We start from the raw sequence: 21,897 nt of genomic DNA, 5'->3' as shown, positions 1-21,897 counted from the left end.
GTGAAACGCGTTGGTTTGTACGCAGTGTACGGAATGAGGGTTTTTATTTATTTGAATTAAATATTCTTCAAATTGAGAGTCGCCAAAAGATGATGTATATCAGATACCTCGTTCACACTGCACAAAAACCATGGTATCAAGCCGGGTATTTTGCCGGGCCGACACAGCTCGCTGTGCAGTTTGAACGGGTCACTGCCGAATTCCCGGGTCGCCTGACCTGGTAATTCTACCCTTGAATAAAGAAGGGTTATTCCCGGGTCAGGCGCAGTGTGAACGGGTTACCGGAGTCGATGTAACCCAGCAACGGCAATCTGAACGTGGTATGAGAAGGCAGCTTCCACCACCGACACCCTAATAAGACGCAGAGTTCCATTTCCAAATCGCATCCACATAGCATGAAGGATTGCAGACTCCCACGCGACCATTTCAGAATACCCCGTACGTGATTTGTTGAGCCAGCGCTGGTTATTGCCTCATTCACGTCGATTAAACAATCTTAACTTGTTTGCAAATGTGTGGTACTTGCTCGAGGTTTGGAGAAGAGGCTGCAAGGTGCGAGCGCCCTCAGTGATCGTATTCATTCCGCTTTACCTCTCAGTAACAGTCAGCCTGATAGGATGATGAATGCGCCAGTCACCTTCCAGCACCTGGGTAATGAGCTGCCGGACAGCTTTGCTCTGGCTTACCTGGATGACGCAGACACCTGGGGCGCCCAATGAATAAATCATCATAAAAATAATGTAATTATAGAAAGAGGAGGCCGTGCACAACATAAAATCCATTCTGTATGGAGATAACAACTGTGACCAATCCGCTATCTTTAGGGTAATTTCCGCTCGTCCTTCCACCTGACAGATATGAAGAGGAAAGGCCGCTATAGAACTGGCCAGCGACACTGGGGGTTATTCAGAGTTGTTAGTGAACCAGAAAAGATAGCAATTGGGCAAAACCATGTGCATTGCAGGTGGGGCAGATGTAACATGTGCAGAGAGCATTAGATTTGGGTGGGTTAATAGGATTTTAATTATCTACCGGTAAATCTTTTTCTCGTAGTCCATAAGGGATATTTGTCGCCCGCCTCAGTGCGTTGACTTGTCTGTAGGATTTGCTTTTGTAAAAGTTTACCTGTTCAGCTGTTGTTGGTCAGTTAAGTTGTGGTGTGCTGGCGTAAATCTCACCACTCATTATTATGTTCCTCCTCTCCAGTATGTCCATTCTCCTTCGTGCACAGTTTTACCTAGACTGGCTGTAGGAGGTGGGAAGAAACAGCACACCCAGTTGAAGAAATTTAAAGTGCACCTGCTCCTTTGGACCCCATCTATACCCCAACATACTAAGACCCCAGTATCCCTTATGGACTACGAGAAAGAATTTACCGGTAGGTAAGTAAATTCCTAATTTTTTCCCCTGCTGAAAAATCAGGATTCAGGCATGGAAACCCATTAATAGACTTTAGACGAATGATAGTAACTGGATGGGAGTCACGTAGAAAGCGGAAACACGTCTCCGCGACACAACATTACAAACTTGCTTATTGAGGACCAGCAGAGACCGGTAGACCTCCTCAGCTGTGTTTGGGGGGGGGACACTGCGCACCTGCGGGGGGTCATGCTGATGGGGAATGTCTGGCAGAGCACGTGAGCTCCAGTCTGGATTGCGGAACAAACCCTCACCGCTGTGCGTTCTCCAGCCAAGGTTTCGGATCTGTACAGACAGAGCCGTGACTGCAGGAAAAGCAGCGCCCGTCTGCGACTCCCCTCAAACAGGTTCTGCAGGATTCTAGTCCTAAAATATAACCACTCTTCATACATCTCTACAACTCCGAGTGCTGTTATGAATAGTGTGCCAGATTCAGAGGTGTTAGCAAAAAAACAACAACACACTAATGCGAAAAACCATGCGGCACTGCAGGGGGATGATTGGGGGGGGGGATTTAACATGTGCAGAGCGAGTTAGATTTGGGTGGGGTGAAACGGAAATCTAAATTGCAGTGTAAAAATAAAGCAGCCAGTACTACTTACCCTGCACAGAAACAATAATTTATCTAGCATCCATAAGGGATACTGGGGTCTTAGTACAGTGGGGATGTCCCAAAGCTTCCAGAACGGGCAGGAATGAGACATCTGCAGCACTGCTTGCCCAAACTGAGTATCCTCTTTGGCCAGGGTATCAAAATTGTAGAACTTCACAAAGGTGTTCTTCCCCGACCAGGTAGCAGCTCGTCATAGTTGCAAGGCCGAGACTCCACGGGCAGCAGCCCAGGCAGACCCCACCGATCTTGTAGAGTGGGCCTTCAGAGACTGTGGAACAGGTAAAGCTGCTGACACATAGGCCTGTTGGATAGTCAACCTAATCCAAAGAGCAATGGACTGCTTAGAAGTAGGGTAACCCTTCTTCTGCGCATCATAAAGCACAAACAGGGAATCAGTCTTTGTGAACCGAGGCATCCTCTTGACGTAGATCTTCAAGGCTCGCACAGCATCCAACGCCTCCGGGGGGGGGGGGGGGGACACAGAAGTGCCAGAACCTGACGGAACCACAATAGGTTGGTTCAAGTGGAACACAGAGACAACCTTCGGCAGGAACTATTGCCTAGTCCTGAGCTCTGCTCTGTCTTCGTAAAAGACCCAAGTATGGACTTTTACACGATACGGCCCCCAATTCTGAGACACGCCTAGCAGAAGCCAGGGCCCGTAATATCACAGTCTTCTACGTGAGGTACTTGTCTTCTACTGTCCTTAACGGTTCAAACCAGGAGGACTGTAGAAATTCCAATACCACATTCAGATCCCAGGGTGCCGATGGTGGCACAAAGGGAGGTTCTACGTGAAGAATCCCTTGCAAGAAGGTCTGAACTTCTGGCAACACTGCCAACAACTTCTGGAAGAAGATTGAGAGGGCTGAAATCTGGACCTTAAGAGAGCACAGACGTAAGCCCATACCCGCTCCAGTCTGCAGGAAACGTAAGAAACATCCCAAGTGAAAATCCGCCGGAGGATACTTGCGCTCCTCACACCAAGAGACATATCTCCTCCAGATATGATGATAGTGCTTTGACGTCACAGGTTTTCTGGACTGAACCATGGTTGCAATAACCGTTTTTGAAAAGGCCTTTGTGAGCTAGGATGTTACGCTCAACCGCCATGCCATCAAACGAAGCCACCATAAGTCCGGGTAGACGAACGGTTCTTGTTGCAGAAGATCTCTTCCCATTGGCAGAGGCCAAGGGTCTTCGATAAGAAGGATCCGCGTACCCATGCCCTTTGAGGCCAGTCTGGGGCAATCAGAATTGCCTGTACTCTTTGATGCCTGATTCTCTTTAGCACTCTCAGGAGCAACTGAATCGGAGGAAACAGGTAGACCAACCTGTAAGGCCACGGTGTCGTGAGTGCATCCTCTGTTACCGCCTGCGGGTCTCTGGTCCTCGAACAATACTGGCAAAGTTTCTAGTTGAGCCGAGATGCCATCAAGTCGATCGGCGGGCAGCCCCACGATCAGTGATCTGCCGAAATACCTGTGGGAGGAGGCTCCACTCCCCCGGGTGTAGGTCGTGACGACTTAGGAAGTCCGCTTCCCAGTTGTCCACCCCGGAATAAAGATGGCCGACAACGCTCTTACGTTTCTTTCTGGACACCTCTCGCATGCAGGCTTTGCTCTTTGTTCCTCCTTGTCGATTGATGTATGCCACCGCCGTGGCGTTGTCCGACTGAACTTGAATGGCCTGATCCCGGAGCAGAGGAGAGGCCTGAAGCAGAGTGTTGTAGATTGCCCGTAGCTCCAGAATGTTGATTGGAAGCAGGGCTCGTGGGTTGACCACCTGCCCTGGAACTGAGCCCCTTGGGTGACAGCTCCCCATCCCCTCAGACTCACGTCCGTTGTGAGGAGAATCCAATCCTGAATCCCAAAACTTCGACCTTTCAGCAGGTTTGAGGACTGTAGCCACCACAGGAGGGAAATCCTGTCCTGAGGTGATAGACGTATGTGACGGTGCATCTGAAGATGTGATCCGGACCACTTGCTCAGGAGACCCAATTGAAATGTTCTAGCATGGAACCTCCCGTATTGGATCGCCTCGTATGAGGCTACCATCTTTCCCAACAATCTTATGCAAAGATGAACGGACATCCGATTCGGCCGTATGAACCGCTTGGACCATCTCCTGGAGCGTCCTTGTCTTGTCCTCTGGCAGGAATACTTTCTGAGCCACTGTATCCAGAAACATTCCCAGGAACAGGAGCCGCTGAGTAGCCTCCAGGTGAGACTTCTGTAAATTGAGGATCCACCCATGATGTGACAGAAGCTGACTAGTGCGGTCTATATTGAGCAATAGAAGCTCCTTTGATTTCGCCTTTATCAAGAGATCGTCTAGGTAAGGGACAATATGGACCCCCTGGACTTGAAACATCTCCACCATCACTTTCGTGAAGATCCTCGGAGCTGTGGACTGGTCTGGAATTTGTAGTGATCGTTCAACAGGGCAAACCGCAGGTAAGCCTGGCGAGGCGGCCAAATCGGGATATGGAGATAAGCGTCCTTTATATCCAGCGAAACCATGAACTCCTGTTCTTCCAGACCCACAATCACTGCTCGCAAGGATTCCATCTTTAACTTGAAGACCTTTAGGTAAGGGTTCAAGGGTTTTAGATTCAAAATGGGCCTTACCGAACCGTCCGGTTTCGGTACCACAAACAGGTTGGAGTAGTAACCTTTTCCCTGTTGTCGCAGTGGCACTGGATCAATGACTTGGGAATGGACCAATTTCAGGATGGCCTGTTGCAGCGTAACTGGCGTATCCTCCAAAACTGGTAAGCTTGATTTGAAAAATCGTTGGGGAGGAGCGCTGTCGAACTCCAGCTTGTAGCCCTGAGAAATTAGCTCCTTTACCCAGGCATCCTGGCAGGAGCCTTCCCAGATGCGGCTGATGTGACGCAACCGAGCTCCACCTCGAGATTCTCTCGGGGTGGGGGAACACAGTCATGCCGAGGCCTTGGAGGAAGCAGAGCTGGTGCTTTGTTACTGAGAACCAGCGGCCCCTGGTACCTCTTGCAGCGTTTGAGGCGCCTCTGGTTCTTGACCTAAATCTAGTGGTCCGAAAGGACTGTGTAGATGGCCCTGGGTATGAGCGTCTGGCCGGTGGGGCCACAGAAGGGAGAAATGTGGATTTCCCTGCAGTAGCTTTCGAAATCCATGTATCCAACTCAACCCCGAATAGCCACTCTCCTGAGAAAGGAAGAGACTCCACACTGCGCTTGGAATCTGCTACCCACTGGCGCAGCCATAGAGCTCTGTGCGCAGACCCTGCCATGGCGGTAGTCCTAGCATTAATAGCGCCTATCTCCTTGATAGAATCACACAGGACATGTGCAGTATCCTCAATGTGTTTGGTCAGTGTAACCATATTCATCAGATACATATCCCCCGCAAGGCCCTCGAGTCTGGCCTGCCCAGGTGTGAATGGCATGCGTCATCCAGCAACCCGCTATCACAGGTCTTTGTGATGTGCCAGCTGCTGTGTACATAGACTTTAATGTAGTCTCTATTTTCCTATCCCCAGGGTCCTTTAAGGCAGAGGCGCCAGGGACTGGTAATACCACCTTTTTAGATAGGCGTGAGACTGACACGTCCACAGCTGGGGGATTTTCCCAATTTTTCCTGCCATCCGGAGTAGATGGGAAAGTACTTAGAAAGCGCCTTGTCTCCTGGAATTTCCTATCAGGGTTTTTCCAGGCTAACTTAAACATGTCATTTAATTCCTTAGAATCAGGGAAAGTGACGCTAACCTTTTTCTGGGAAGAGAACGACTGCTGTGCTGCATCGTCTTCCACTGGGATTATTACTACATCCCTGATAGCAAGTATGAGGGGTTCAATCCCCTGCGCTGGAGAGGAATCCTCTGTAATAGGGTCCAGCTTCCTCCCCTCCCTCTTCATCACATTCTAAGGATAAGTCAGGGAGCCCACGTTTATGTGTCCCTGAGCTAGGGAGAGGGTTCTGTCTGTCACCTGCCTTTGCAGCCAGGTCTGCTACAGCTGCTGTGTCTTTAGACTATTTGCAGTGAGCTGAGAAGACATATCAGCCATCATGGTTTTTATACTACCTAACCAGGATGGCTCGTGAACCTACCCCCCAGCTTCCTCACTAACTTGGGAGGACTGGCTGCATTGTTCACATGAGAGGGAACCAGTCACGGAGGGAGAGAATCTGGTATTACATACTTTACATAATTGGTGTTTTACCATATTTATAGGAGACAAAGCACTCACACACAACACACAGACATGTATATATAGCATGCCTGCCCAGACTGGTATGTGAGTAGGAGACCCAGAGAGAAAGACCAGCACACCCAAGCCTAGCAGACTCAGTAAGACTGCAGGCTGTATTAGCTCGGCGTAATACCGGAGTTTATCCTTTTCAGGACACTATTGTCATGTATAATAGCGGCTCTCGCCCTTATTTACACCCCTGTACCAGTTTCCTGCGTATCCTGAGTGTCCTGGAGGAGCTGTGGCGCCGTGCTGCTGCAGCTGTAAGCAGAGGAAGGCGCCAAGAAGCTGCTGGTCCCGCTCTGAGGAAGCTCCGCCCCCTGTAATGGTGCCAGAGCAATGCATTTATTTATACTGGCAAATGTCTCCTATGGTGCAAAACAGAGTTTGAATACTTGTTTTCACCAAATCGTTGGCCAGTTGATACTGGTAGGCTATGGGATTCCCCGATGGGGAGGTCCGGATGCTGCCCCTGCGATAGTGCCGCACCAAGGACCGGGGCCCCCGGTTTGTACTCACCACTCTTGTCACCTTCAGGCAATGTTAGGGGTGTGCGGCGTGCTGCAATTGCGTTCGCTAAGGTGCAGTTCCCCGCTGTACAACAATCTCTCAGGACAGTGGTCCTGCAGCGAGGAAGCGGCTCTGACACCTTACATAGGCCGGTGACGGTACCCAAAACCCCCCCGCCCCCTAACTCCCACGGTGCAGGTATGCTGTTGCCCAAACAGTATACCGAAAATAAAGTTTAAAATAAACTGAAGAAAACTCTCTGGAGCTGCAGAGTGTGTATCCTCTCCTGAGGGCACATTTTTCTAAACTGCCTGTGGGAGGGGGCATGGAGGGGAGGAGCCACCACACCCAGTTGAAGAAATTTAAAGTGCACCGGTTCCTTTGGACCCCATCTATACCCCATCGTACTAAGACCCCAGTATCCCTTATGGATGCTAGAGAAAAGCTATTTAATTGAATAGCCTTTCTCCGCGCCACAAGGATTTTTGCTGCCAAGTAGTCGTGGGGTAAACCCCCCCAGCGACTAACTGAATACCCCCCGAGTGTGTTGTGTTTGCTCTTCCTCTGGGTAAACGCAATTAGAATTTATGGACGGCTGACGTCGACACCTTTGCGTTTTTTACACCCTAATAAGAATAGGGCTTGGGCCAAAAGATCTTCAGTCAATAGGTCGACAGTCAACAGGTAGACCGGGTCAAAAATGTAAACCGGTACAAAATGTCAACAGGGTCCAACACTCATCATGGAAATGGTCAACACGAGCGTTTTGGGTGTTATTTTGTATATTTAACCATATCTAAGCCAAATTATTAGAAACGTGGTTTATGTGTCAGGGATAGCGGGGAAAAGGTTGGGTTATCCATCATAAGCATAGCGATTCTCTGAGACGCAGATCAATAAAGAAACCGGGACACAAAGACACATTAGCTTCTGGACCTTTATATATAAAAACAGCAACTCTTATTTCAAGTATTAAAAAATAAGTTAATTGACAAAAAAAAAAAAAGAACAGGTGAAAACTGTGTCGGCGCAAATTATTGTTTACACTACATCCCGTGGTCGTGGTACAGGACACAAAGAGGATTGCCCTTATAATGCCTATCAAGGCACTGCAGCGCAAACTAACGAGCTGGCACCCAGATGGGCACTAATGGGGCAAAAGGACGCGACCTCTCCTCTCCAGGAAGCACCAGCGGAGCAGGGGTTCTTAGGCCCCTGGCCCCCCGGCGTGGCAGAGAAGTAGGTGGCATGGTTTCTGAATGTGCTACAAAGACAAAGAATATACAGCAGGGGGAAAAAAAAACAACAGCGTAAAACCTCTAGATAAATTATCAGTATATAAACAAGAAATCGGATATTCCGCGTGGATGCCACATCTATTCAGCCTTGCGCCTCGGCGGGGAAAGGGTTAAGGTGGTCACGCTTTGAACACTTAACCCTTCCCCGGCCAGAATCTCACATTTTACGGCAACAAATGACTGTATGGAACCAGATCACTGCATATAGGAAATCTGTGCGTGACCCTTGCTAGGTCTAATAGAGGCGTGTGCTTTCGGGACCGTGCCCCCCTCTGTGTTACAGAAGCCCTTGTTATTGGTCTGCGTGACCTAAAAATGAATCTCTTCCAGCTGGGACGTTAGCTACTATTACACTGATAACTGCCAAGACCTCATCAGCGTGTCAGCGGACCACAGACTATCGCATCCCCCTACTCGTCCCCCCACCGCCAGCATCCAGTTCCAATCTGACAACCGATGTGGCCGATGCCAAATTGGGTTCAGCAATATGGTCCCACGCGGTCAGGAAATGACGGCACACGTCAGACTATTAGTTCGGGAGTATAACAAATATTTTTTTTCTAAAACGTTTTTGTCCAACTTCCTACGTGATAACAATAGGCCAAACCCTTCGGGGCAAGACTGTGGGGACCACACACAGACATGGCGTCTGCTCCTCTATCTCAATATGGAGAAAGTTATTTTATGATGTAGGACAGACGTATAACATTATATCTACAGCCTGAGTGTAAGTATACGCAGCTTTGTAACCCAACTAGTGGAACACAGACTGTCACCAGCTCCTTATTTGTAAGACAAATGAAGGCAGCCAGCCGCAGGGTGCAGTAACCTGCAAACGTGTAACAGCCCAGGCTGTCACTGAGCCTTATGTCTGCAGGGTACAGGTTGTGCCGCCCAGGATCACACTATATACGTTCTAGCTTTACAAGGACAGGAAAGGGGTCATACTCCAAGCTTAACCCTTGCCGTGGCTTTGCAGGCGGTCAGAGGTCCGCAGGGGCGATTCCCAAGACGCAGTGATCAGGGCCAATAACTTAAGTATCTGGAAGCTTGGCGAGGCTGCCAGCTGTTGCGCATGCAAACAGAAACCCATGGTGCATTATGCAGAACAGGAGACAGCAGGTCAAACGTACAACGATCCACTGTGGAATTATATTCTGTTAAAATATTTACTATGTAACATAAAATACAAAGGTGTCGGGGACCGGAAGGGTGTGTACATTCAGTATTCTCATACAATGCAGCAGGCGTGCAGAGTCTGCCCATTACAGACAAGACAGACGTACGGTCAGCTGGGAGCGTCAGGCTGCGTCGCGCTAGTTATCCCGCTTTTCAGAGATTTACGCTTACAACCATGTTTTCCGTATCAGAAATGTAGGTTTCGAGGGGGTCAAGACACAGTTCCGATGTGACGAACCCCCAATCGCTATTAGCTGAGAAAGTCATTATTTTGTTGCGTGTGCGACGCTTCATCTCGCCAAGCGCAAATGATGCAGGACCCTTCACATTCTGGAGAGGTGAACGATTCCCCCCCGTCCCTCCGCCTCACCTCCAACTTTTATAAAAAAAAAAAAACTTTGGAGTTTTAAATCAGTCCCCATCCCCCCACACACAATGTGAACGCTATTCCACTAACATTTCCCCGCGACAGTACTGATGTGGCAAATAGAAGTCGCCGGCCTGTCCAGCGCTGCAGAGGTTAACATACTGCACATAAAACGAGGATGACCTATTGGAAGAACGATTCAGACCAATCCGTGAGGACGAGCCAGGCAGCGTGGAGACCGTTATATCGCATCGCCGAGTCTTCTCCGGAATCCACGTGAATAAAAGGGAGACGATGTTTAAAAAATAAAAAAAATAAAAATAGATAGCAAAATAAGTCGTCTTCATTCAAACGTCGTTAGTGCAGGATATACAATCGGAGCGTTCCTCGCGTTTTCAGGCGCAAATAAACCAGTAAACCAGACATACCTGAATTAAATTGGGGATTTCACGGTTCTGTGCTATAACGCCAACATGCAAGACCTTCCAAATGACTCCTGGGGGGTGGGGGTAAATAATACATACATAACATTTCCTAACAATTTCCCGATCTCAGACTCAGGAGACAAAATAAAATAAACGTCAAACATCAATACACGCATTCCTTTAAAATCTTCTATGGAGATAACGAGGGGGGCCACCTAGTGGCCAAATGTTCCCACTGCAAGTGACGGATCACTTTAGTGATGACTATTACATGTGGTCGTACTCGGCACCACTATAAATGGCAGCGTAATGTAAACCTGAATAGAGACTGCAGCTTTCAGTTTTTCAGTGTCATACCGGAGGAAAATGCTCCGTACAATTCGTCTTTGAGAAACACCGTCTCCCTTTTAACGCCTTGCTGCCGCTGGGACCACCGTGCGCTGTGCAGGGGGTAGCGGGGTCCATGTAACATCTCCATGAGGCAGCTCGGTGCATGCGCCAGTGCAAGACAAACGGCAGCGCCCGGTGAAACATATTCTCCGCTCAGGAGGAATCTCAGGACCAGTTTAAGTTGTAGCCTTTAGATAACATCACTTCCTCCAAGTCCTTATCCTCCTCCTTCTCCCGCAGCCTCTGCTCCTCCAGCAGCGCCACCAGCGCGTCTCTCTGCTCCACCACGTCCAGCATCTCGTTCAGGATCCGCTTCTCGTCAGACAGCTCCTGCTCGCTCTTCAGGTTATCTGCAGGGGGAAAGGGAAGGAGTTACCTCAATTATCACACACACAATGACATTACGTGGATAAAACACGTCAGGCAATAACCGTCCCTATCGTGATACAAACATTCCTATGTCGGGATTTACCCATCAGTCACCTCAGTTGTTGCCAGAAATCTCCTATGTGCCCGCTGTATAGAACGCCCGTGCTACATACGTAATCCACGCAGGAACATTACATTCCACCCAACCTGGAGTTGCAGCAGTAACTATATACCATCTATATATAGACTCCTACCCTGTATACAGCGTAATATAGAGGATTACAGACTCCCACCCTGTATACAGCGTAATATAGAGGATTACAGACTCCCGCCCTGTATACAGCGTAATATAGAGGATTACAGACTCCTACCCTGTATACAGCGTAATATAGAGGATTACAGACTCCTACCCTGTATACAGCGTAATATAGAGGATTACAGACTCCTGCCCTGTATACAGCGTAATATAGAGGATTACAGACTCCTGCCCTGTATACAGCGTAATATAGAAGAATACAGACTCCTACCCTGTATACAGCGTAATATAGAGGATTACAGACTCCTACCCTGTATACAGCGTAATATAGAGGATTACAGACTCCCACCCTGTATACAGCGTAATATAGAGGATTACAGACTCCCGCCCTGTATACAGCATAATATAGAGGATTACAGACTCCCACCCTGTATACAGTGTAATATAGAGGATTACAGACTCCTGCCCTGTATACAGTGTAATATAGAGGATTACAGACTCCTGCCCTGTATACAGCGTAATATAGAGGATTACAGACTCCTGCCCTGTATACAGCGTAATATAGAAGAATACAGACTCCTACCCTGTATACAGCGTAATATAGAGGATTACAGACTCCTACCCTGTATACAGCGTAATATAGAGGATTACAGACTCCTACCCTGTATACAGCGTAATATAGAGGATTACAGACTCCCACCCTGTATACAGCGTAATATAGAGGATTACAGACTCCCACCCTGTATACAGCGTAATATAGAGGATTACAGACTCCCGCCCTGTATACAGCATAATATAGAGGATTACAGACTCCCACCCTGTATACAGCGTAATATAGAGGATTACAGACTCCCACCCTGTATACAGCGTAATATAGAGGATTACAGACTCCCGCCCTGTATACAGCATAATATAGAGGATTACAGACTCCCACCCTGTATACAGCGTAATATAGAGGATTACAGACTCCTACCTTGTAAACAGCGTAATATACAGTGGGGCAAAAAAGTATTTGGACAGCCACTGATTGTGCAAGTTGACCCACTTAAAAAGATGAGAGAGGTGTGTAATTTCCATCATAGACTTCAACTGTGAGAGACAGAATCTGGAAATCACATTGTATGATTGTTAAACAATTTATTTGTTTATTCTTGTGGAAAAATAAGATTTTAAACCTACCAGTAAATCTTTTTCTCCTAGTCCGTAGAGGATGCTGGGAACTCCGTAAGGACCATGGGGGTATAGATGGGCTCCGCAGGAGACATGGGCACTCTAAAGACTTTAGAATGGGTGTGCACTGGCTCCTCCCTCTATGCCCCTCCTCCAGTGCCCAGAGGAGACGGACAGTACGAGGAAAGGATTTTTGTTAATCTAAGGGCAAGATTCATACCAGCCCACACCATCCACACTGTATAACCTGGAATATACGCAACCAGTTAACAGTATGACCAAAACAGCATCAGCCAACGACTGATCTTAACTGTAACATAACCCTTATGTAAGCAACAACTATATACAAGCCTTGCAAAAATATGTCCGCACTGGGACGGGTACCCAGCATCCTCTACGGACTAGGAGAAAAAGATTTACCGGTAGGTTTAAAATCTTATTTTCTCTTACATCCTAGAGGATGCTGGGAACTCAGTAAGGACCATGGTGATTATACCAAAGCTCCAGACCGGGCGGGAGAGTACGGATGACTCTGCAGCACCGATTGAGCAAACATGAGGTCCTCCTCAGCCAAGGTATCAAACTTGTAGAATTTTGCAAAAGTGTTTGAACCCGACCAAGTAGCTGCTCGGCAAAGCTGTAAAGCAGAGACGCCTCGGGCAGCCGCCCAAGAAGAGCCCACCTTCCTAGTGGAATGGGCCTTTACCGATTTGGTAACGGCAATCCAGCCGTAGAATGAGCCTGCTGGATCGTGTTACAGATCCAGCGAGCAATAGTCTGTTTAGAAGCAGGAGCGCCAACTTTGTTGGGCGCATACAGGACAAACAGTGCCTCTGTTTTCCTAACACTAGCCGTCCTGGCTACATAAATTTTTAGGGCCCTGACTACATCCAGGGACTTGGGAGTCCTCCAAGTCACCCGTAGCCACAGGCACCACAATAGGTTGGTTCATATGAAATGAAGAAACCACCTTAGGTAGAAATTGAGGACGAGTTCTCAACTCTGCTCGATCCACATGGAAAATGAGATAGGAGCTTTTGTGAGACAAGGCCGCCAATTCGGACACCCGCCTTGCAGATGCCAAGGCCAACAACATGACCACCTTCCAAGTGAGAAATTTGAATTCAACTGTTTGAAGAGGCTCAAACCAGTGTGATTTTAGGAACTGTAACACCACGTTAAGGTCCCATGGTGCCACTGGGGGCACAAAAGGAGGCTGGATGTGCAGCACTCCCTTTACAAAAGTCTGGACTTCTGGGAGAGAAGCCAATTCCTCCTGAAAGAATATTGATAGGGCCGAAATCTGTACCTTAATGGAGCCTAACTTTAGGCCCATATCCACTCCTGTTCATAGAAAGTGGAGAAAACGGCCCAGGTGGAAATCTTCCATAGGAGCATTCTTGGCTTCACACCAAGAGACATACTTCCTCCAGATACGTGATAATGTTTCGCCGTCACCTCCTTCCTAGCCTTTATCAGAGTAGGGATGACTTCCTCCGGAATACCTTTCCCAGCTAGGATTCAGCGTTCAAACGCCATGCCGTCAAACGTAACCGCGTTAAGTCTTGAAACACGCAGGGCCCCTGCTGCAACAGGTCCTCCCTGAGAGGAAGAGGCCACGGATCTTGTGTGAGCATTTCCTGAAGATCTCAATACCAGGCCCTTCGAGGCCAATCTGGAACAATGAGTATTGTCTGCACTCTCTTTCGTCTTATGATTCTCAATATTTTTGAGATGAGTGGAAGAGGAGGGAGCACATAGACCGACTGAAATACCCATGGTGTCACCAGGGCATCCACCGCTACTGCCTGAGGGTCCCTTGACCTGGCACAATACCTCCGAAGCTTCTTGTTGAGGCGTGAGGCCATCATGTCTATTTGAGGAAGTCCCCAAAGACTTCTTGATGAAGTCCCCACTCTCCTGGATGGAGATAGTGTCTGCTGAGGAAGTCTGCTTCCCAGTTGTCCACTCCCGGAATGAAGACTGCTGACAGAGCGCTTACGTGATTTCCGCCCAGCGAAGAATCCTGGTGGCTTCCGTCATTGCCACTCTGCTCCTTGTCCCGCCTTGGCGGTTTACATGAGCCACGGCTGTGACGTTGTCTGATTGAATCAGAACCGGTAGTTCGCGAAGAAGATTCTCCGCTTGTCGTAGGCCGTTGTATATGGCCCTTAATTCCAGTAAGTTGATGTGTAGACAAGCCTACTGGCTTGACCATAGTCCCTGAAAATTTCTTCCCTGTGTGACTGCTCCCCATCCTCGGAGGCTCGCATCCGTGGTCATCAGAAAACCAGTCTTGAATGCCGAACCTGCGACCCTCTAGAAGGTGAGCACTCTGCAGCCACCACAGGGCCGGGGTGTCTCTCCAGCCACCACAGGAGAGACACCCTGGCCCTGTGGGACAGGCTTATTTTCTGATGAATTTGAAGATGGGACCCGGACCACTTGTCCAGAAGATCCCACTGAAATGTCCTCGCATGAAACCTGCCGAAGGGGATGGCCTCGTAGGTCGCCACCATTTTTCCTAGTACTTGAGTGCATTGATGGACTGACACTCTTTTCGGTTTTAACAGGTCTCTGACCATGTTCTGGAGTTCCTGGGCTTTTTCCATTGGGAGAAAAACCTTCTTTTGTTCCGTGTCCAGAATCATTCCTAAGAAAGATAGCCGAGTCGTTGGAACCAACTGTGACTTTGGTAGATTTAGAATCCAGCCATGCTGCTGCAGCACTCTCAGGGAGAGCGACACGCTTTTTAGCAACTGATCTCACAATCTCGCTTTTATCAGGAGATCCTCCAAGTACGGGATAATTGTGACTCCCTGCCTGTGCAGGAGCACCATCATTTCCACCATTGCCTTGGTGAAAATCCTCGGGGCCGTGGAAAGCCCAAACGGCAACGTCTGAAACTGGTAATGACAGTCCTGTACAGCAAATCTCAGGTACGCCTGATGAGGGGGATATATGGGGACATGAAGGTATGCATCCTTTATGTCTAGTGACACCATAAAATCCCCCCTTCCAGGCTGGAGATAACTGCCCGGAGCGATTCTATCTTGAATTTGAACTTTTTCAAGTACAGGTTTAGGGATTTTAGATTTAGAATGGGCCTGACCGAGCCATCCGGTTTCGGAACCACAAACATGGTTGAATAGTATCCCGTCCCCTGTTGAACTAGGGGAACCTCGACAACCACTTGTTGTTGACACAGTTTTTGAATTGCAGCTAAAACTATCTCCCTTTCTGGGGAAGAAGCTGGTAACACCGATTTGAAACACCGGCGAGGAGGCACGTCTCCGAATTCCAGCTTGTATACTTGGGATACAATTTCCATCGCCCAAGGATCCATTTCTGACTGAACCCAGACGTAGCTGAAGAGTCGAAGACGTGCCCCCACCGGCGCGGACTCCCTCAGTGGAGCCCCAGCGTCATGCAGTGGATTTAGTAGAAGCCGGGGAGGACTTCTGCTCCTGGGAACTAGCCGTAGCAGGCATTCTTTTCCCTCTACCCTTACCTCTGGCAAGGAAGGAGGAACCCCGACCTCTTCTGGACTTATGCGGCCGAAAAGACTGCATCTGATATTGTTGTGTTCTCTTTTGCTGTGGGGGACCATAAGGCAAAAAAGTAGATTTACCCGCAGTAGCTGTGGAAAAAAGGTCCACGAGACCTTCTCCAAATAAAACCTCACCCTTGTAAGGTAAGACTTCCATATGCCTCTTTGAGTCAGCATCACCCGTCCATTGGCGGGTCCACAGGGCTCGCCTAGCAGAAATCGCCATGGCGTTGGCTCTCGAACCTAGCAGCCCAACGTCTCTCTGAGCGTCTCTCATATATAAGACTGCGTCTTTAATATGACCTAAGGTCAATAAAATGGTATCCCTGTTTATGAAATCAATGTTAGCTGACAAGGTATCTGTCCAAGCTGCTACCGCGCTACAAACCCAAGCTGACGCTATTGCTGGTCTGAGCAAAGCACCCGTATGTGTATAAATTGATTTTAAGGTAGTTTCCTGTCTGCGAACAGCAGGATCCTCGAGGGCTGCCGTGTCCGGAGACGGTAGCGCCACCTTCTTGGACAAGCACTTTAAAGCCTTGTCCACCCTGGGCGAGGATTCCCACCGTACCCTGTCCTGTGCAGGGAAAGGATACGCCATAAGAATCCTCTTGGGAATCTGCAGTTTTTTGTCTGGAGTTTCCCAAGCTTTTTTAAATAACGCGTTCAGCTCATGAGATTGGGGAAAGGTTACCTCAGGTTTCTTTTCCTTATACATGCGCACCCTCGTGTCCGGGACAGAGGGGTCATCTGTGATATGCAAAACATCTTTTATTGTAATAATCATATTGAATTCTTTTGGCCACCCTTGGGTGTAACCTCGCATCATCGTAGTCGACACGAGTCAGAATCCGCGTTGGTATCAGTGTCTGCTACTTGGGACAGGGGACGTTTCTGAGACCCTGAAGGGCCCTGTGACACAGTCAAAGCCATGGATTGACTCCCTGCTTTTTCCCTGGATTCTGCTTTGTCCAATCTCTTATGTAATAAAGACACATTTGCATTTAAAACATTCCACATATCCAACCAATCAGGTGTCGGCGTTGCCGACGGAGACACCACAATCTGCTCCACCTCCTCCTTAGATGAGCCTTCCGCTTCAGACATGCCGACACACACGTACCGACACCCCCACACACTCAGGGATATATCTATATGGAGACAGTCCCCCAATAAGGCCCTTTGGAGAGACAGAGAGAGAGTATGCCAGCACACACCCAGCGCCACCGGACACTGGAATAAAATCCCAGTTAGTACAGCGCTTTTATATAAATATATAAATACACTCACTGCGCCAATTAAATGTGTGCCCCCCCCCTCTTTTTTGCCCTCTGTAACCGTGTTCAGCAGGGGAGAGTCCGGGGAGCCAGCTTCTCTGCAGTGTGCTGTGGAGATAATGGCGCTGGTTAGTGCTGGAGGATCAAGCTCCGCCCCCACACCGGCGGGCTTCGGTCCCGCTCAAATTATTTATACTGGCGGGGGATTTTTAATATACCGCCTCTGCAGTATCTAATCTATCTGCCAGTGTCCCTTGAGGTTAATATTGCTGCCCAGGACGCCCCCCCCCGGCGGCCTGCACCCTTTATAGTGCCCGCTGTGTGTGTATGTGTGGGAGCAATGGCGCGCAGCGTTACCTCAGTGAAGATCTGAAGTCTTCTGCCGCCTTTGAAGTCTTCTTTTTTCTTAATACTCACCCGGCTTCTATCTTCCGGCTCTATGAGGACGACGGCGTTGCGGCTCCGGGATGAACGGCGAGGGTGAGACCTGCGTTCCGACCCTCTGGAGCTAATGGTATCCAGTAGCCTAAGAAGCAGAGCCTATCATTTAAGTAGGTCTGCTTCTCTCCCCTCAGTCCCATGAAGCAGGGAGCCTGTTGCCAGCAGTGCTCCCTGAAAATAAAAAACCTAACAAAAGTCTTTTTCAGAGAAACTCAGGAGAGCTCCCCTGTAATGCACCCAGTCTCCTCTGGGCACAGGATCTAACTGAGGTCTGGAGGAGGGGCATAGAGGGAGGAGCCAGTGGACACCCATTCTAAAGTCTTTAGAGTGCCCATGTCTCCTGCGGAGCCCGTCTATACCCCCATGGTCCTTACGGAGTTCCCAGCATCCTCTAGGACGTAAGAGAAATAAATATTTGGACAATCAGAAAGTTGAACTCAATACTTTGTAATATAAACTCGGTTGGCAATTACAGAGGTCACACGTTTCCTGTAGTTCTTGACCAGGTTTGCACACACTGTAGCAGGTATTTTGGCCCACTCTTCCATGCAGATCTTCTCTAGATCGGTTATGTTTTGGGGCTGTCGCTGGACAACACAGACTTTCATCTCCCTCCACAGATTTTCTATTGGGTTGAGGTCTGGAGACTGGCTGGGCCACTCCAGGACCTTGAAATGCTTCTTACGGAGCCACTCCTTAAGTTGCCCGGGCAGCGTGTTTAGGGTAATTGTCATGCCACGTTCCATCTTCAATGCTCTTACTGAGGGAAGGGGGTTTCTGCCCAAAATCTCACGATACATGGCGCCATTCATCCTCTCCTTAATACGGATCAGTCGTCCTGTCCCCTTTGCAGAAAAGCAGCCCCAAAGCATGATGTTTCCACCCCCATGCTTCACAGTGGGTATGGTGTTCTTGGGATGCCATTCATCATTCTTCTCCCTCCAAACACGGCGAGTGGAGTTTATACCAAAAAGTTTGATTTTGCTCTCATCTGACCACATTACATTCTCCCAATCCTCCTCTGGATCATTCAGATGGTCACTGGCAAACTTTAGACGGGCCTGGACATGTGCTGGCTTAAGCAGGGGGACCTTTCGGGCGCTGCAGGATTTCAATCCATGACAACGTTGTAGTGTGTTACTAATGGTAACCTTTGTGACTGTGGTCCCAGCTCTCTTGAGGTCATTGACCAGGTCCCCCTGTGTAGTTCTGGGCTGATTCCACACCGTTCTCAAGATCATTGATACCCCACGAGGTGAGATCTTGCATGGAGCCCCAGGTCGAGGGAGATTGTCAGTGATCTTGCATTTCTTCCATTTTTCAATAATTGCACCACCAGTTGATCTCTTCTCACCAAGCTGCTTGTCTATTGTCCAGTAGCTCATCCCAGCCTTGTGCAGCTCTACAATTTTGTCCCTGGTGTCCTTAGACAGCTCTCTGGTCTTGACCATGGTGGAGAGGTAGCAGTCTGACTGTTTGAGGGTGTGGAAGGGTGTCTTTTATACAGATAACCAGTTCAAACAGGTGCCATTAATACAGGTAACGAGTGGAGGATAGAAGAGCTTCTTAAAGAAAAAGTAACAAATCTGTGAGAGCCAGAAATCTTGCTGCTTGGTAGGTGTCCAAATATTTATTTTCCACAAGAATATACAAGTAAATTGTTTAAAAATCATACAATGTGATTTCCAGATTCTGTCTCTCACAGTTGAAGTCTATGATGGAATTACACACCTCCCTCATCTTTTTAAGTGGGTCAACTTGCACAATCGGTGGCTGTCCAAATACGTTTTTGCCCCACTGTAGAGGATTACAGACTCCTGCCCTGTATACAGCGTAATATAGAGGACTACAGACTCCTGCCCTGAATACAGCGTAATATAGAAGATTACAGACTCCTACCCTGTATACAACATAATTTAGAGGATTACAGACTCCCGCCCTGTATACAGCGTAATATAGAGGATTACAGACTCCCGCCCTGTATACAGCGTAATATAGAGGATTACAGACTCCTGCCCTGTATACAGCATAATATAGAAGATTACAGACTCCCACCCTGTGTGTAGTATAATATAGAGGATTACAGACTCTTACCCTGTATACAGCGTAATAAAGAAGATTACAGAATCCTACCCTGTATACATTATAGAGGATTACAGACTCCCGTCCTGTATACAACATAATATAGAGGATTACAGACTCCCACCCTGTATACAGCGTAATATAGTAGATTACAGACTCCCGTCCTGTATACAGCGTAATATAGAGGATTACAGACTCCCGTCCTGTATACAGCGTAATATAGAAGATTACAGACTCCCGTCCTGTATACAGCGTAATATAGTAGATTACAGACTCCCACCCTGTATACAGCGTAATATAGAGGATTACAGACTCCCGTCCTGTATACAGCGTAATATAGAAGATTACAGACTCCTGCCCTGTATACAGCGTAATATAGAAGATTACAGACTCCCACCCTGTATACAGCGTAATAGAGGATTACAGACTCCCGTCCTGTATACAGCGTAATATAGTAGATTACAGACTCCCACCCTGTATACAGCGTAATATAGAGGATTACAGACTCCCGTCCTGTATACAGCGTAATATAGAAGATTACAGACTCCTGCCCTGTATACAGCGTAATATAGAAGATTACAGACTCCCACCCTGTATACAGCGTAATAGAGGATTACAGACTCCCGTCCTGTATACAGCGTAATATAGAAGATTACAGACTCCTGCCCTGTATACAGTGTAATACATAGGATTACAGACTCCCGTCCTGTATACAGCGTAATATAGTAGATTACAGACTCCTGCCCTGTATACAGTGCAATAACGAGTTTTATGGTAAGAATTTACCTGTGTTAAAACTCTTTCTGCGAGGTACACTGGGCTCCACAAGGATTGGACAATGGGGTGTAGAGTAGGATCTTGATCCGAGGCACCAACAGGCTCAAAGCTTTGACTGTTCCCAGAATGCACAGCGCCGCCTCCTATATCACCCCGCCTCCCAGCACAGGAGCTCAGTTTTTAGTTAACCAGCCCAATGCAGTAGCAGGAAAAGAGACGACAACGGTTAGTAGCCACATACACCACACTCTCACGACAGGAGAAGTGTCAGCGGCTAATGCCTTACCAACCCAAAGAAGCTAAGTGCGTCAGGGTGGGCGCCTTGTGGAGCCCAGTGTACCTCGCAGAAAGAGTTTTAACAAGGGTAAGTTCTTACCATAAAACTCGTTTTCAGCTGCGGGGTACACTGGGCTCCACAAGGATTGGACAATGGGGATGTCCTAAAGCAGTTCCTTATGGGAGGGGACGCACTGTAGCGGGCACAAGAACCCGGCGTCCAAAGGAAGCATCCTGGGAAGCGGCAGTATCGAAGGCATAGAACCTTATGAACGTGGTCCCGGAAGACCACGTAGCCGCCTTGCACAATTGTTCAAGGGTCGCACCACGTTGGGCCACCCAAGAAGGTCCAAAAGACCGAGTAGAATGGGCCTTAATGTGCAATCACCATTCTAATCCACCTGGCCAGGGTCTGCTTGTGAGCAGGCCAGCCACGTTTGTGAAATCCAAACAAAACAAAGAGAGAATCAGATTTTCGGATAGAAGCAGTTCTCTTCACATAGATATGGAGAGCCCGTACCACATCCAAAGACCACTCTTTGGGAGACAAATCAGGAGAGACAAGTGCCGGAACCACAATCTCCTGATTAAGGTGAAACGAAGAAACCACCTTAGGTAAATATCCGGGACGAGTCCTAAGAACCGCCCGATCACGGTGAAAAATCAGATATGGGGAACTACAAGACAAGACACCCAAATCCGACACTCTTCTAGCAGAGGCAATTGCCAGCAAGACCACCACCTTAAGGGAAAGCCACTTAAGGTCAGCTGAACCAAGGGGTTCAAACGGAGGCTCCTGCAACGCCTCCAAAACCACCGACAAGTCCCAAGGAGCCACAGACGGGACATAGGGAGGTTGGATACGCAACACACCCTGAGTGAAAGTATGAACATCAGGCAAAGTCGCAATTTTTCTCTGAAACCACACAGACAAGGCAGAAATATGAACCTTTAGGGAGGCCAGACGCAGGCCCAACTCTAGGCCTTGCTGCAGAAAAGCCAAAAGCTTGGCTGTACTAAACTTGGAAGCGTCATAATTGTTAGATGCGCACCAAAGTAGGAATGCCAGACCCTATGATAAATCCGAGCAGAAGCCGGTTTCTGGGCCCGCAACATAGTTTCTCTAACGTCCTTGAGGATGCTGGGACTCCGTAAGGACCGTGGGGAATAGACGGGCTCCGCAGGAGATACGGCACTTTAAGAAAGCTTTGGACTCTGGGTGTGCACTGGCTCCTCCCTCTATGCCCCTCCTCCAGACCTCAGT

General features: G+C 48.4%; 1 protein-coding gene across 21 annotated transcripts in view; it reads right to left on the bottom strand.

Moving 5' to 3' along the window:
- Positions 1-7,699: 7,699 nt before the first annotated feature.
- Positions 7,700-21,897, bottom strand: part of MICAL3 (microtubule associated monooxygenase, calponin and LIM domain containing 3) — a 144,569-nt gene continuing 130,371 nt past the window's right edge. For all 21 annotated transcript variants that reach the window (XM_063929290.1, XM_063929289.1, XM_063929307.1 and 18 more), the window contains one exon: positions 7,700-10,785. In XM_063929290.1, coding sequence (XP_063785360.1) covers positions 10,601-10,785 — 185 coding nt within the window. In that variant the 3' untranslated portion in view covers positions 7,700-10,600. The remainder of the gene's footprint in view (positions 10,786-21,897) is intronic.

This window comes from Pseudophryne corroboree, chromosome 6, assembly GCF_028390025.1.
Source record: "Pseudophryne corroboree isolate aPseCor3 chromosome 6, aPseCor3.hap2, whole genome shotgun sequence".
NCBI classification, from domain to species: Eukaryota; Metazoa; Chordata; class Amphibia; order Anura; family Myobatrachidae; genus Pseudophryne; species Pseudophryne corroboree.
Note: the sequence above shows the minus strand (reverse complement) of the source record. Positions and strands in the feature narration are given on the sequence as shown.